General features: G+C 35.3%; 1 protein-coding gene across 1 annotated transcript in view; it reads left to right on the forward strand.

Moving 5' to 3' along the window:
* pcdh15a (protocadherin-related 15a) overlaps positions 1–17,548 on the forward strand; it is a 231,075-nt gene that overhangs the window by 136,242 nt on the left and 77,285 nt on the right. Inside the window, exons 19-20 of the mRNA XM_079856369.1 lie at positions 1,031–1,255; positions 5,260–5,376. Coding sequence (XP_079712495.1) covers positions 1,031–1,255; positions 5,260–5,376 — 342 coding nt within the window. The remainder of the gene's footprint in view (positions 1–1,030; positions 1,256–5,259; positions 5,377–17,548) is intronic.

Consider the following 17,548-nt stretch of genomic DNA (forward strand, 5'->3'; position numbering starts at 1 on the left):
TTAAGGGGTTTCAAATCAAAAAAATACTTTCTGTTACAAAACAGGGCGTTGATTTCAAACGTGTCCACTGTAGAGGACATCAGGACTTAAATCATGTTTATCAGGCATTTTGTGAATATGGAAATAAATTATACATCAATATTCCTATGAAATATTAGATATTATTACTCCAATTAATGCCAATTATTACTCCAATTATTACACTTACAGTGTATAGATACATTGCATTGAATGGGAATATTCATTTATGGCCATTTTACCCACATATTGCATAAAGTAAAATGGTGTATCAATTAATTCCGTTATTTCTTTCATAACATAGTTGAGAATCATCTTTATACAAATTTTGGTTGAAAAAATCCTGAAACCCCAAAATGTATTGGTGATTGAAAAAAAATCCCATTGTTTTTGCCTATACATATAATTTCATGTCATTTTATTTTTTTAAACAACTTAGTCCTGGCGTCCACTACAGAGGACATAGCATAACGTATGAATAAAATATTATTTTTCAAAAATGTTTTTTTTTTACCATTTGTTTATTGTGCTCTAAACAGTGTGATGACATGGAAAAAAACTAAATTCACAAAACTTTTTTTTTTCTGGGTCTCAGGATGATATGATTTATTGTTTCACATAAATTTGTGGAATTAGGAAAGTAAAATGGATTGTGAATGCCGGTTCTTATTTACTTTATTAAAAAGGTGTAGGGTCTGAAAGACAATAATTTTGAAGAATGTTTCTGCTGGAAGTCAATGGGGTCCAAAACAAAATTAGAGCCTACTGACTTTTTCATTGCATGGATATGAAAATATCATCTTTTGTATTCAACAGAAGAAAGTAAGTCGTACAGTATTGGCACAACATGGGGATGAGTAAATTATGAGAAAATGTTCATATTTGGGTGATCTGATCCTTTAAGGAATTTGTTTGGCTACTTTATTCCTACCGTACCTGGCAAAATGTGGGATCATTAATTCTCTCTTTTTAACCTTTATTCTATCTGTTCTCGTTCCTCTGTGTCTCTCAGGCGGTGGATGCTGATCTCGTCTCTAACGTGACCTACAGAATAAAAACAGAAGCGGCTCGGCAGCTCTTCGCCGTGAACCGTCTGACCGGCGCCGTATCAGTCCTGCAGGCGCTAGACTTTGAGGACTTGGCAGCAGGAAACAGCACCTACACGTTTGAAGTGGAGGCGTTAGATCACGGAGGAGTCCTCCCTCCTGGAACGGCTACAGTCATCGTTAGAATCACGGTAAGGCCGCTAAGAGCGCATTCTGTTTTATCACGGCAGTCTCAATAGCAGCATGAGAAACTCTGCTGGAACTCTGAAAGTTCAGCAGGTTCCAGATGGAGATGGTTTGAACTTTGGGAGGGTGGAAGTAAATTCTCATCAGGTCTAGTGGCGGTGATTGGATTAGAACTTTCAAAGCTCGTCCATAGTGTCTACATGCTAATGCTCCTCCCAGAAGCTCCGTTGACTCTGTTCCAGGAATGCCTACAAAAGATTTGATCTCTAAATTCAATTAGTCTTGAAAAAAAAACCCTATGTTGGCAGGATTTTGGGCGTTGTTTACTGGATCCTCGCCTGCGTTTTCCTACTTTCTTGTTTTGATATTTCTGGTTGACGGTGACTGGAGTGACAGACAAAGCTCTGCGCAGGTTCTGATGCTAGCCTGGCACAGCTATTCCAGGCCTGAATGACTCATTAGCTTTGTGACTGCAATTATGTGAGGATTTTAACGGGAGCACTCTCCAGCGCCTCCGAAGATTAGCCGGGGGATCAGAACAGAAGGATTAGCCTCCTCCAGTTTACAGCAGCTGGAGTGAGTTTGAGTGTGTGATGAAAACTGAACTTGTTGAACTTCATGTAAAATCTTACATTTTTAATTATGTAAATCTGATGGAAATGTTGTGGTTTTCAGTAGCGATGTATACATTAGTCAAGCCAAAAGCTAACCCTAACTTACGATGAACGATACAATTACAGCATGCATGTAGGAGTTTTGGTCAGTCTCTACATTTTTAAGATTTATTATTGTGGAAGTTAACTATGTAAGTTAGCATTGTGAGCAAACAATATGTAATGTTATATTAATGTTAATTTATATGATTAATGTGGACCAATTAACACACGTATATATTTTAAATATATAAATAAAAAAAATATTATAATACTTAGGGCCAGATTTACTAAACAGGGCAAATTAGCATGAGAACGCAATTCCAAAATAGTGTCTTTAGTAAATCCTGACTGTAGTTTTTTTAATGCCAAAAGAGGGTTTATGCTGGCGCAAGCTGTTTATAAATCTAGCCCTTAATATCCCACAATGCACACCTTTCCTGGTTTTGGCCAGAGAGAGCGACTGACCCAAAGCTGCAAATGGCTCATTAAGTCAGTTTTGCTTCCTTTGATCACTCCAGCCTGTGCATGCTTTACTGTGGGAAGTTCAGAGCAAATACATGCAAATGAGCTTCAACCCACCTCGCTCACTAATATAAAGTTTAAGTTCAAAAGATGCCATTTAACAAATTTAGGATGTGCTTCCTTTGTGTTAATTGTGATTTAGGGGATTGTAATTTAGCGATTTGGTGTGTAAATATTTATTATTAAAATTTTTTGGAAGCAATTAATTATTTATTATTTATATGTCTTAATCAATCCTATTTTCGCTTTTATTTGTATATTTTCAGTATTCAATTTTAAAGGAACACTATGTAACTCAAATAAAATAATTGAAATAATGAGTCAATACATCATAAATCCTTATATTTAAATGTATAATTATATTTAATTTAGCTTATTTTAATCAACAATTTATATATATATATATATATATATATATATATATATATATATATATATATATATATATATATATTGATATATATTGATATATATTGATATATAGTATATATATCATTTAAATACAAATAATAATAAAAAAAATTTGGACTTATTGTTCATTGTTAGTCATTGTTAGTCATTGTTATGCATGATAAATACAATTCATACAATTTTAATGTTGTGTTACTCAAGAAGAAAACGTTTTAAAAGCTTTTAGAAGCAGTGTTTAAATAATATAATATATTTTTACATTCAAAAGTGCATGACCTTCCATGGCTTATTATTACAATAGTTTGCTTATATTATTAGACAACTTTTGAGATCAAATAATATGCATTTTGACCTAATAATTGAAGGAAGTGATTGACAGCGTGGTTTATAGACTTAAGGATGAAATCTACCCAGAATATTTATTTAAGACTGTTTCTCATATTACAGTGTGCTTTTATAGATCATGCATGGTGACTTGCTTCTTACAAAATCAAATTTGAACCCCCGGAGATTTTCATGGTCTTTGCATCAAGTGTTTTGTTATGGTATGAAAAACAAAGCGTTGAATTGTAGTTGTGCTGCTGCTATCCTCAGATGTGCCTTGAATCTTGAGATGTTTACCTTCAACTTTTTACCTTCAAAGTTTGCATCCTGTTAGTTTTGCTGCAGTGGAGATGGTGTAACAAATTGTAATGATGCTTGAGCTGAGGTGAAGGCAATATTATTAATGTCAGGGTAGAGTCATCATATCTGGGCTTATGGGAGATTTTGAAGCACTTTCAGGGAAATTTATATATATATATTTATTTTTTTTCCCCTGACTATCAGGGAAAGTGTGGCTGTGTGTATGGGCACATCCATCCGTGGGCAAGACCCCAAAGAACATTCAGAAAGGGTCACTTGACCCCTCTGAAGAGTTTCAGGGTTATTTCGATCGTGTGTGTGTCTGCAGCCCTCATCCCCCTCGACTCTGAGAGAAGAGCGGCTCGCTGCATATAGATCCCTATCACTTCTGCTGTAGTTTCAGCCCCTTGAGCTCATGCTGGGGCGAAAGGTCAGGTTGTATCGATGGGCTTTTCAGGTGGGCAACTTCCAATGATGAGATGCTGAATATAACAGAAGCTTCTCCCTGCAGCATACATGTCTCATACCCCTTTTCCACATACGTGATTTTGTTGCGGGTTCCTGGCCTGTGTCCATGTCGCAGCCTGTGTTCTCGAACCGTTCCGCTAGAAAGATCGGTTCAACCCCGGCCCTAAAAGCTCGCTCTGTTTGATTTTAGCCTGGTTATAGTGAGGTAAACAACACGTAGCAGCATTATTTCACCATTCGTTCCTCAAGTGTGTGGAAGCAGGTGGCCGGTTCACAACAGGCTCCAGTTCGCCTGGCCGAGAACAGGCTCTGGCTCCAGAACGCGAACGATTCTTATGGAAAAGGGGTATTATGGGTTCCAAAATAGTGAGCTGCCTTACTTCCTACACACAATCATACACACTACAGGTCACACAAGTTTGGAATAATTGCAAATAAAGTAATAATTACAAAAGTGTCTGATGTCATTTATTTGGTCAGAAATAGGAATATTGTATACAAAAATAATAAACAGCAATATTGTGAAATTATTACATTTTAAAATAACTGTTTTATAGAACAGCCAAATATGCTGATTTGGTAATCAGTTATGATCAATTTTTATCTTAATATTTTGTGTAAACCATGGTACTTTTTTTTAGGATTCTTTGAACAGAAAGGTCAAAAGAAAAACATTTATTTGAGATAAATATTGTGAAACATTATAAATATCTTTACTGTCACTTGTTGGTGATTTTATTTTTAATTATTATTTTATACCCCAAACTTTTGAATGGTAGTGTATCACAGTTTCCACAAAAACATTTTTTTTTTTCAACATTGATAATAATAAGAAATGTTATTTTTTTGTTTGTTTGTTTTTTTAGCAGCAAATCAGCATATTAGAATGACACACATTTAAAAGACAACTTGAAGAAAAAAAAATACTTAAATGGACAAACCAGAATTACATGAAACCGTGAGGTTGGGACCTATTTTGGGGGGGGGTGGGGGATTATATTATGGCAAAAAAGGAAATAACTTTCACTCATTAATTGTATAAGACAATGCATATTAAAAAAGTAATATTTAGATTTAATTTTCACTTTAAAACACCTCGAAAGACAATGTAAAGTGCTATTTTACAGTGGTAATGGACAGCAGTGAAAGACATCAGCATCCATAAACTGATTAATACTCCATTTATTATTGTGTCACTCCTCACTAAAGGGACGACAGCAAGCAGAACAGAATCGCTTTGCCTGCGGGCCCTGCTTACCTCAGCCCTGCTTTAATGAGTGTTGTTAATACATATTTTATCCATGTCTCTCTCTCCCTGTTCTTTTCAGGATATGAATGATTTCTCCCCGGTCTTCAGACAGGCTCTTTATAAAGGGCTGGTGGCTCCAAACGCAGAGAAGGGGACAGTCATCACAACTGTGTTTGCAGAAGATCAGGATCCTCCAGTAAGTACACAAAATCATGAACTACACTTTCAATCTGACTCATCCTCAAATGACAAACCTTGACAGTAACCAATTTGGTTACTGTCAGTTTTTATAACAGACCTGCCAATTTTGGAGGTTCAGTGATTCATTTCTGTCATATATTTTGTACTTAATTGTTTACACGATTTCGAATAAACCCTGGAATATAACGGGTTCAGTGAGGAGTTGTTCCTTTGAACCTTCTATTCATCAAAAAATCCTGAAAAAAATGTGTCACAGCTGCTCGATTATGGCAAAAATCATAATCGCGATTATTTAGGTCAGTATTGTAATCATGAGTATTTAACGCGATAATTCAGTGGCCCATATGACCAAAACAAAACAAAATTCTGAAGGATCATGTGACACTGAAGACTGGAGTAATGATGCTGAAAATTCAGCTTTGCATCAAAGGAATAAATTACATTTTAAAATATATTCAAATATATTTAAATTGAAAATAACTGACCCCAAACTTTTGTATGGTTTATACATTAAGAATGTTAAAAAGGAAAATTATTATTCATATTTTTTAATGGAACAAAAAAACCTACTAAAATAAAAAGAAAGTCATATTTAAATAAAGTACATTTATTAAAAAAAAAAAAAAAAAAAAAGTTGGTCTTATGTTACATTTTTAATCCAAATAAGATTACAAATTTTAATCCAAATGAATTAGATTGTTTGTTTGTTGTTCAACAAACAGTCATTTTAAATGTATTCCAATGTAAATACTGGCAAATCATGGCCCTGGCAACGTCAAGTGTGTTCCAAAACACTAAAAGTTTGAGATAAGACTAGACAGTTCATTCATTATTTGAGTGCATGAATTCATCCCTGGACTCTTTAAACTCATTTGGATTTCTTCATCTGAAATATTCATAGTGTTGTATTACTCTGTATGGGAGATTAGACTCCCGCTAGTGTACCTGTTTACTTGTCCCTCCGTTAACATGTTAGTCTGCTGTTGTGGATAATCGGTTTGTTCTGCGCTGTCACTCTCTTTCTGCATCTTTATTTGATTGATCTGACAGAGCCGTTTTACGTTTGCCATCTGGAGACCGGCCTCTCTTTCTCGCATGCTAGACGACTCCGAAATGAAATTACACGCAACGACACAGAGATTTTGACACTGCAGTGAATCCGTATATAATTCCTTGTGCTTTCATCAGAGAGTAAAAACATATATTGGGTTTTAGAATGCAGCCCAGCATGCTTCTACAACTTTTACAGCTGGAGGGAAACGCAAGGCCATTACAGTATAGCAAGACACACATCTCTTATTACCTTATAAATTACATAAACAAGGTTATTCGCTGCCTGAGGTTTGGTTTATTCAGAGTGGCAGTGTACGCCAGGGGCTGGAGATGCGCTGAATGCCTGTAAATGTTTATCATCCACAGACTGTAAAACAGAAAGATGTTTTGTGGGTTTCTGCATCTCTATATGCTGTGTGAGGACGTGTCGTTAGCAGACTTTATAGGCTGTCAGTAACTCTGGACCACAATGACATCCAAGTTTCAAAGACTTCTGAATGTAGTTAGTGTATAAACGTATTTTTAAAGTGTGTTGATTTGTCTTTTACAACTGCCAAACTTCACAAACAACTGTAGGCGACTTTTACAGCCTCACTTTTTTGCCATGGTCAATTTTGTTCCTATCACTTTCCTCTAAGGGAAACAGCAGGGGTGCCTGTAATACAGACAAATTGTTTTCAATGTGTGTTCAGGAATGGCCTTTTCATTAGTGGGTGTTAAAATGAACTGAGATGTTGCTTTTGAAATTTGTAGCTTTTAATGTTTCGCTGCGTGGTCGTTGCAGTTGTCACTGAATTTGAGCTATGATTGGTGCTGCTTACGGTACATTCAAGGGAACAGCAGGGGTGCTGGAACCACTTTTTAGCCCACGTCTTGTTCAACTAAACATTGACTGATTAAAATATGGTCTTCAATGGGTTCATAAAATTGTATATTCCACATAGGAATGGCTTAAATATACACTATACACTGTAAACCCAAATAATTTGGTAAAACTAAATAAATAAATAAATAAATAAATAGGTAATCAGTTACATAAATACAATTTAAATTGAAACATTTAACATATACCTGTTCTCAAACTAAGCTCATGCTCCACTCGTCACCATGATGAAAAATCAACATAAAATAAACTCTTCTAAACTTGCAAAACCCTAACTCACTTAACATTTAACCTTGAATCAAAAACATCATATAACACTTAATTTTAGCATTTACTCTCACTTTTGAGCGTCATGACAAAGCATGCTGGGAAATAGACATTTAAGTTTGTCTAATTAAAAGAAAAAGTTCATAAAACAAAACAATGAAACAATTTAGATTACTTAAAATGTGTCAGTTTTGTGAACTCAAAAGAAAAAGAAAGTTCAAAATACTAATACAAGTTCATTTGAGTTGGTTAGTCAAACCAATGAATTAATTTGAGCTTTGGGGTTTACAGTGTAGTGTTCAAAAGTCTGGAGTCTGTAAGATCAAAAATACAGTAAAAACAGTGAAGTATTTAAAATAAATAGTAATCAAGAGTATTTAAATTTTGCAATTTACTATAGATGTTGTCTATTTAAATACATATCTAGTTCAGTCATAAAATTCTAGAGGGCCCAGGCTGCTTATCCTGCAGTCAATTATAATGCTTACTCAACATTTAAATAGTCTGGTTCATTGTTTGCGAAACTGGACGATTCTTGACAGCAGGTGAGATTGGACAGTGAAGGGTGTTTTAAGATGACTCTAAATACCCCTGTACAAGCAGGACCCTGTGTACTCACATCACCGTAGAGGACAAGAGTGTGTCAGAGAGAGGTGTGTGTTGCTGGGATTCTCTGACATGGAGCTTAACCTTCAAGACAGACTGTGGTTTTTAGTTGGGTTTTTATTGTATTCTTTTTTTTATTTTGAGTTCAAGGATGCTGACAATGCCAAGAGACAAGATAGTCTGTGTCAGGCTAAGAGTTAAAAGAATGAGTCATCCAAAAATGAAAATTTGAAATGTATTTTTAATAATGGAATCCTGGTAAATTACAGTAAAATTACAAGAACAGCTTTTCGGGTAAATGCACAAATGTGCTTTTCACACAAGCATCAGCGTTCCATCTTTTACCAGTAAGATACCATTCACACATCATCAGTACCAAAATACAGGTATACTCTGTGATGTCAATCATCGGAAATGAGTGGTAATGACTGAAATGACGTTGAGGCGTTTTCTTCATCCGCCTGGATGAAGAGAAGCACTTTAGTTTCCTTTTAGTTTTTTTAGGGGTTCAAGCATGAAATGCTGAAACCCTATTGTAATTGTTAGGATTCGTAAAACGCATCGTGCAGGCCAAACCGTAAAGCCTAGAGACGTGAAACCTGGCCAGATGGTAGGCCTCAATTTGGGGACAACGTATGAGTATGATCCCGATTGGCCCATAGGTGGCGCTACAGCAACCAAAAGTTCAAAACCGCTCATAACTCTTAGGCCGTTTGACCTAGACTCAAGTGCCTTACACCACTGTGATCCCTGGCTCAAGGCGGACAAAATGGCTATCTCCAAATTCGATTTAGGCAGGAACATATTTCTGCTATGTCGCATTTTGTCCGAAACCTACTTTTGCAAACTAGTCCCTGGTTTTTCGCCCGATCGGAACCAGACCAGTCTAGGACAATTCTCTGGACTCTCTAGATCAATAATTATCGAAAAAAAGTTGAACTTTTGCATTTGGGTGGCTGTAACAGGGTCATTTAGAAAAGGGGCGTGGCAAAATACACTAAGAAGCCTATAAATCCCAAATGAAAACTCAGAACTTCACAAAAATTGGTGAGCATATGTGACATAACATCATTAACAAGCATGCCAAATTTTATGGAGATCGGACCATAAGTGGCGCTATAACTGTTAAAAAGCTTTAAAACCATATATTTATGGTACATTGCCTGTATTGGCTGTAAATGGTCTTTTCCATCTATGATGTCAGTGGTTACATGCTTGCTAAATAAAACTTAACTTTTGATGCTTTTGTGCTTAAACACCTTAAAGGCCTTAATTGCTTGAACCCCGATAAAAGCTGCTTGCAGCTTTCATTTTTGTTTGTTTTTTTTACTTCTGAGTGATAGGCGTAAGGGGATGATCAGAGAGAATGCATTTTTGCTCTTGAAAACATGCTTTACATTTCAAGTTTGAATTTAATATAGCTTCCAAAATATGTTAATACACACTGGAATTCCTTATTGTTGAGCCCCGAGCATGCTCATATTTTATTCTCGCAAGCTTACACGTCTGCTGAACACAGCCAAGGTTTACGGAAAATTATGTGTTTATTGCCCGTGTGTGTGTGTGTGTGTGTGTGTGTGTGTGTGTGTGTGTGTGTGTGGCAAGTGCGTTTTTGTTTTGATGTCTGGGAAGAACGTTTTTTTTTTGATGACCCTGGATGCCCCACTGAAATACCAGATTCATCATTCCTGCTGTGTTGTGAATCACCATGGAGACATGGAGCAGTTCAATTTCTGTCTCTCTCAGGCATGACTGGAATTAAAGTCAGATAATTCTCACTTTTAAAATCCCCTTCCTCAAACGGCCTTGATAGGAAAAGTGTGTAGCAGAACAAAGACAGGAAGTGATCGTTCCTCATTAGGGTCCTGCTCAAACTCTGATTACAGTACGAGCACAGCTACATTTTCAGACAGCGCCGGTGAATGAGATAATGACAAGGTATGCATATGCACGGCTGCAAAGGTCACTGGGTAATGAAAGCTCCTCCTTTGCCTTTATGCAGGTTGAACCTCATGTCCTGAGTGGCGACTTCCTTTTATTTGAAAAGATTTAAAGTGATGAGTAATGGACTTCTATCCTTGAAGTGTCACTACAGAGCAGAAGAACCAGCAGCCATTAATCACACCGCCACAGCATGAATATAACAACCAGGCAGAAACTTAATGTGTCCCACTAATGTGACTGACTCACATTTGAGTGTTGACAGTGACACCCGCTGAAAAGGACTCATGAATGTCATATCTTAAACAGTTAACTGATTTGATCCCATAATAGCAGGAATAAGACCTAATTTCATGGCTTAACCCAGAGGGAAAGTATTTTTTTAGGATTACAGTATTTAGATTTATATATATATATATATATATATATATATATATATATATATATATATATATATATATATATATATATATATATATATATATATATATATATCACACTGTATAGTTGAACACTCACTGTAAGCAGAAATCCAAATCCACAGAAGTTGTATTTAAATTCACAAACAGAAGACAAGAGTATCGATGGAGAAATAACAGAACTACAAAGCTTACACAAGACTAAGGGTATGTTTACATGACAACTATATGCTTAAAACTGAGAAGTTTTTCCTTTGAGTTTTCCACGTACAGACGACACCATTGTCAAAACGATCCCCATTCACACAGATCTGCGAAAACGACTAAAAACCCTTTATTCTGCTGCCAGGCCATTAGATGGCGATCTAATGACTGAACATTATAGACTGAACACGTAATACGCATGTGCATGACGTCATCATCTTCAGAGATTCACGTTTTCGTTGATTACACGGAGGCCGTTTTCAAAAACTTGCACTTTATATCTCGTTTTTAAAAGTTTGCTTTTTCAGGCACCCAAAACGCCGTTGTCGTGTCAACGAACGGCCAAAACTCGTAAGTTTTACGTTTTTAGTTGAAAACGGTGTTGTGTAAACAGCTCCTAATACCAGAACAAAGAACTAATGCAAACTGAGGGCTTATATACACAGCAGACATAGAGAGAAGCTAAAAAGACACACCTGAACTCAAAGGAACTCAATCAATCAGAAACCTTGGAGACAAACAGGGAGAAAACAGAGGATAACTAAACTAATTAACTGGCTAGAAGATTAACAAAGAAACTCAGACATGAACAAAACAGAGAAACAGAACAAAAGACAAACTCAAAACGTGACAATATATGAATGTGTGTGTGTGTGTGTGTGCGCGTGTAATTTTATCAAATTAATTACATGATATTTTGTTTAATCAATACAATTAACTGCATATCTTATATGCATTTCATATATCAATACTTGTGAGAAATTAAAGATCAAGATTATGTATTTTATTGTGCCACAACACAGCAATAATGAATAGACAAAAAAAAAAAAAAAAATCAAAAAAACACATCTGCACTATTTTTTTTTAATATTAATACAATTCATTATTTTCTAATTCGTTTTTAATTAAATAATTGATGCCACTAGTGTCTCAAGCCATGATGTCAAATTAAAAACTGTTGGACCAGCTCTCAGAGCTTAATATCATGCCTTAATATTTTTGCAAATTCATCAGTCAACAGGATTGCTGAGTATTTTCTCTTCAGTGAACTAAAGACTCAAAGACACGGTTTGGATCAGATAGTCTGAGCTGGTGTGATTGAGTGGACTAATTTGCATATTCATGAGAGTGTTTATGCTAAATTAAGCAAGGGTGTAGAGTTACATTCAAACTATTTTAAGGCATGAAGACATTTTCTCATGGGGGAGGGGGTGACGTTTAAATATGTAATTTTGATTTATCGAAGATGAGTTTTAGGGGATAAAAGTATTGACTGCAAGTGGGCATTAATGTTAGTTGTTAATGCTAGATGTACTGTAATTATTGATAGTTAATGGGACCTTATTGAAAAGTGTAACCAAGATAATATATCATAAGCATGAAGTCATTTTAGCAGTGATTTCTAAAATTGATTGTTTTTTTGATTTTTTTCTCTCAGTGTCCAGGAATTGGGTAATGCTACTGCATTGCTACTGCATGGGCGTTTAACTTCTCTAGTACATTCATTATAGCATATTTTGTCTGTATTTGATGTTCTTATTTGACATCATGACTGGATTTTACAGATGAAAACCGGGACGGCACAGAGTGCTCCAGTAATGTCAGGTCATCGGATTTAACTTTACTTTCCCTAAACGTAGTGGTGTGATCGTCTTAACAGAGATTAAGGTGGTCAGCTGAGGTAAATCTGTCTGTTTTACTCTTCCTGTTCTTGCCGTCTGCCGTCAAGCAGACTACAGTGCTGTTTATTTTCATGACCTGCCACAGAAGCTGTTAAATTACGCATTTCTTCGTTAAATAATGCTTTGAGAACATGGGGGGTGCTAAAGACATATGACACAAATAATAAGCTATAGAAAAATTGTGACATGGACTTAAAAAAAAAAAGACTAGAAACGAATTTCTTGGCTGTTATTGATGTAAATGCGATGTTGTTTGTCTCTTTCTCCTGCAGTATAAATGACTTTGTATGTTTACCACAGCACAAAGCATCAAACATTTATGATTCAGCCAGACGGAAGAGCTGTAAAGTATCAGTAGAATGAGGTGCGGCAGACTGAGCTCTCTGTAGCTCTACAAAACATGATGCCCGAGAGACCTTTGAGGAAGCTCAAACCTGCTATTCAAAGAGGAGTCAATGCTTTAAAGAGATAGTTCACCCAAAAATATCAATTCTGTCATTATTTATTCACCCTCATGTCATTCTAAACCCGTATGATTTACAGAAAAGGAGATGCTTTGCAGAATGTTAAAGATGTTCTTTTCCATACATTCTAACATATTTTTGACTATATTCTGTCAAGCTCCAAAAAAAAAAAAAAAAAAAAAAAAGTCCATTTGGCATATCTGCTATATTCCAAGTAATCTGATAACATATGATAACTTTGTGTTCTCAAACATTGTTCTCTCACATATTCAAATTTTTAGCATTACTTTCACTTACACTACCGTTCAAAAGTTTTGGGTTGGTAAGATTTTTTAAATGTTTGTAAAAGAAGCCTTTTCTTTAGTTCCTTGTTTCCTTGATCACCAAGGCTGCATTTATTTGATACAAATGCATTTAAAACAGTGATATTGTGATTTATTATTACAATTTAACCCTTAAATGCATGAATGTTTCGTCAATCATTATCACATATTCGGGTCTTTAGCGACCCGGATCTATAATATAAAACTCTACTGATATTAGAGTAACAATTACAAAAGAATAAAATAAAGCATATTTTGTCACATTTTTGAGCTCGGAAGGGTTCAGTTTGAACAGAAGTTTTATACCATCATCACTGTCCTCGTCAGAGCTCATTTCCCAGTACATTCAGTATCTGGCTCATATTTGCGATCTCAAACATATTCTCAAAACTATCATCTTTTAACATCTTCAAAATCAATATTTTTATTGCTGACAGCTTCTTTAACCCCTTGCTCATCACCCCCAATTTTGGCAAGTGCTGCATACATGAAATGCCCCAAATAAAAAGGTTACTGCTCATAAGTAATTCTGAATAGAAACATAACACACATACATTTAGAAAGCCAACCCTTGAGAGTTTATAGTTCAAGACTCAAAATTAACCAGACTGTTATTAATATTGAGATATATAAGCTCAAACATATTTTGAACTAAAATAATCTGGGATCACCAGTGATCCCTGTCAGGTAAGGGGTTAACCCTCTGGGGTCTAAGGTGTTTTTGGGGTCCTTGAGATGTTCTGACATGCCCTGACATTTTTGCTTTTTTCAGTTGCTTATAAACATATTAATGGCAAAAAAAAATTACACACTATTTAGCACAAACAGGACTACCATGAAATGTGAGCAACAAGAATGTACATGTCTGCATTTTTGAGAGAATAATGTTTATGCGTGGTTATTGAAAAAACTAAAAACTAAAGTTTCTGAAATAAGGCCATAAAACACATTCTAAATATGTGCCAATAAGACTTTTGTCTAATGGATGTCATTGCCTAGTGTTTTTTCTTCAAAATGAAGTGAAAATCACCCTGCCTTATCATTCACATAACACAATACATTGATTTGAATTTTGCAAAGCACTTTCTGTTTGGAAAGGCAATATGCGGAGTGGGCGTCTACGGTCATGCATATGTAGTGATTCACACCTGAGGAGACAATGGGGCCCGCATACTTAATTAGCCATTCATTCAGGTGAGTCACTGAGCCACAAGAATGCAAGAGCAACAGTTGGAAGCATCTCAATTCTTTTTTATTTTTCCTCATATTGTGCTTGCAATTTGGCCTATATCCAAGGAAAACATGTCTAGTAATTGTGCAGTTAATTCTCATACTGTATTTTCAGTTTTGGAATATTTATGCTCTCCCCAAATTTGTCAATAATAGAACACAATAAAAGTTATTTAAAGAAAAGGCTTATATTTACCTTTTAATAGTTTGTTTACATCTACCTTGTAAATATATTTTTTTATTAAAAAGGTTACAATTACAACAACAATTCAAGTGTAATCTTTCTTTGTAAAAACTAAAGTATACATTTTATCATACATATTTCAAAGTTAAGGATTTGATTGATTATTTGATAACTTTATTTTTGACAAAACATATTATATTTAACATAAGCAAATATTGGCAAACAAAAGCTTATTTGAGGTGGCAGATATTTTACATTAAAAATGTATAATCTATCCAAAACTAATCAACGAAATGTTGTCTTTCATATGTCTGTAACATAGGTCTTTCATTTTTATTATAAGAAATATAAATGTTAATTTGCAGTTTAAATCCAGGAAATTTGTTAATGAAAAAATTATTAAAAGTAAGATACAATTGATACAAAACGAAATTCGTTTTAAAGAAAGGATTTGTACTTTCTGTTTTGAGGTCTCTGTGAAAGTTTGAAAGTCTTTTAGTGCTTTTTTTAGAGCGCTCACGTCCATAATGGGGGGGGTGGTGGCGCAATGGATAAGACACATGCCTTTGGTGTGAGAGACCCGGGTTCGAATCCACTGTGAGACACCAATGTGTCCCTGAGCAAGACACTTAACCCCTAGTTGCTCCAGAGGCGTGCGACCTCTGACATATATAGCAATTGTAAGTCGCTTTGGATAAAAGCGTCAGCTAAATGAATAAATGTAAATGTAAATGTAATGGAGAACTGTCACGTAATATTGTTTTTTCCTCATACATGCGAACACGAAAAATAAAAGACAAAAGACTTTTAAGTAAAACTTACTCCGAAATTGTGTTCTCGGCGGAATTCGCTCTTCAAAATGCTGCCGTTCGTCGTCTGAGTTACAATCTTCCTCTGAGGAAAAGGTGCATTCTTCCTCGCCGTCCAGAATCATCTGAAGGGTGTCTTTATTACCGGAGAAGCGTTTCATACTCAAAACGCGATGAACTATCAGTAAGTCTGATGAAGAAACTTTTTATGGCATTGATCGAGGGGCGTATGCGATGCATACTAGATCACCTAACTATTTACATGTGAATCGCGCCGGGGGCGGGGCGGCCGCAGCTGATTATAGAGATAATGAGGCAGAAGGAAAAACGGTACCTCTCCTTGCTTTCAAACGGATTACATGAGTTGAAAACATTTGTTTTTTATATAAATTACTTCATTTAAAAGAGGAGATTTCAAGCTTCATAAAGACATATCTCACGTGCCTGTGTGAGAAGTATTCATTGAGTTATGATTCATTTTCGGACGCGTTTCAGAATGGACTACACGGACAGAGAGAAGGCAGAACTCGCTTCGTGTTTATTTTTCTTTATTTGTCGAAAAGCACAACACTATGTTTTTATTGTGAGTATACACAAAAATAATACACATTTAACAGAATCAATTGATGTATGAAACTTGTTTTGTAAAATCAAAGTCAAAAGAGTATTTTGGGTCTCAATTCAACTCATAAGGAAAAAAGCGAGCAGATCACGCCGGCGTGATCTCCGACCTCTGAGGGTTAACAGATCCACCATCAAGTGACAGTGACAGTAATCTACTGGAAGCTGTGGTTGCCAGCAATGTACTGTAAATGTATAGCCCTCTAGCATTAATTTACAACTCTCCTTTTTTACAGTATGTTACCATAATAATACCATTGAAGGTAGGCCTAACTCATATCATTTGGGATCCCGATTGCTTCAAACATTTCAAGTTTAAATATATAAATAAATGTATATTGCTGTAGGCTACTTTCTCGAAAATGACAAATATCACCCAGAATGCATTGTTATATTGCTGTTTTAATGGAAAACAGCATGTTACTGTCAAAATTTGGCCATTTTTACAGCAATTTTTTACAGTGTGCGTTCAGTACTTTCTCAGCAGTAAATCGCTGAGTCGTTTCAAGTTTTGCTGATGATACTTCCTATTCTTTTGTTTTCTGCCTGCGGTAACTATGAGTGATACGTAACTTCGTCATTGTGTATCAGACATTGACACCTTGTGGAATAAATGTGAATTGCACTTATTCAGTCATCAAAGATTAAATTATTGTTGTGCAGAAATTTACACTGTTACACACCTCAGGTCGTTAGCGACACTATACAATTTTTACAAAAAAATAATGGGAAAACAGGCATTCTTCTATAATTGTATTATTTATTGTTGTTATATAATAAATTGATTGAGGAATACTAAGAAGGTTGATGTCTAACTTTAAAAAATGAATAAGGAAGAGGGTAGTGAATGACGTCCCGGGTCACTAAAGACCTGAGGTGTGCGTTTAAGGGTAAAAATAACCGTTTTCTATTTTAATATTTAATTATATAAATATAATTTATTCCTGTGATAAAAAAAGCAGAATTTTCAGCATCATTACTCCAGTCTTCAGTGTCACATTATCCTTCAGAAATCATTCTAATATGCTGATTTGGTGATCAAGAAACATATTATGTTGTTATCAATGTTGAAAACCGTCGTGATGTTTAATATTTTTGTTGAAACCGTGATGCGTTTTTTTTCAGGATTCTTTGATGAATAAAAAGTTCAAAAGAGCAGCAATTATTTGAAATAAATATATTTTGTATCACAAATTTTTACTGTCACTTTTGATTAATTTAATGTGCCCTTAATGTGGCTGAATAAATGTTTAATTTCTTTCAAAATAAAAATCTTACTGACCCAAACTTTTGAATGCTAGTGTGCATTGCAGTGGCACTTGATGTGATTGATGTAAAAGCTGAAGGGATGTGTCATTTTAAATTATTGATGACTTAACTTTCACAATATCTAAAATATTGCATGACTTCAAAAGACTTGAAAAATGGCAAATGAGGACATTTTTGTCCTTTTCGGAGCTTGGAAGCCACTGCTTTCTGCC

This window comes from Squalius cephalus, assembly GCF_949319135.1.
Source record: "Squalius cephalus genome assembly, chromosome: 21".
Classification (NCBI taxonomy): Eukaryota; Metazoa; Chordata; class Actinopteri; order Cypriniformes; family Leuciscidae; genus Squalius; species Squalius cephalus.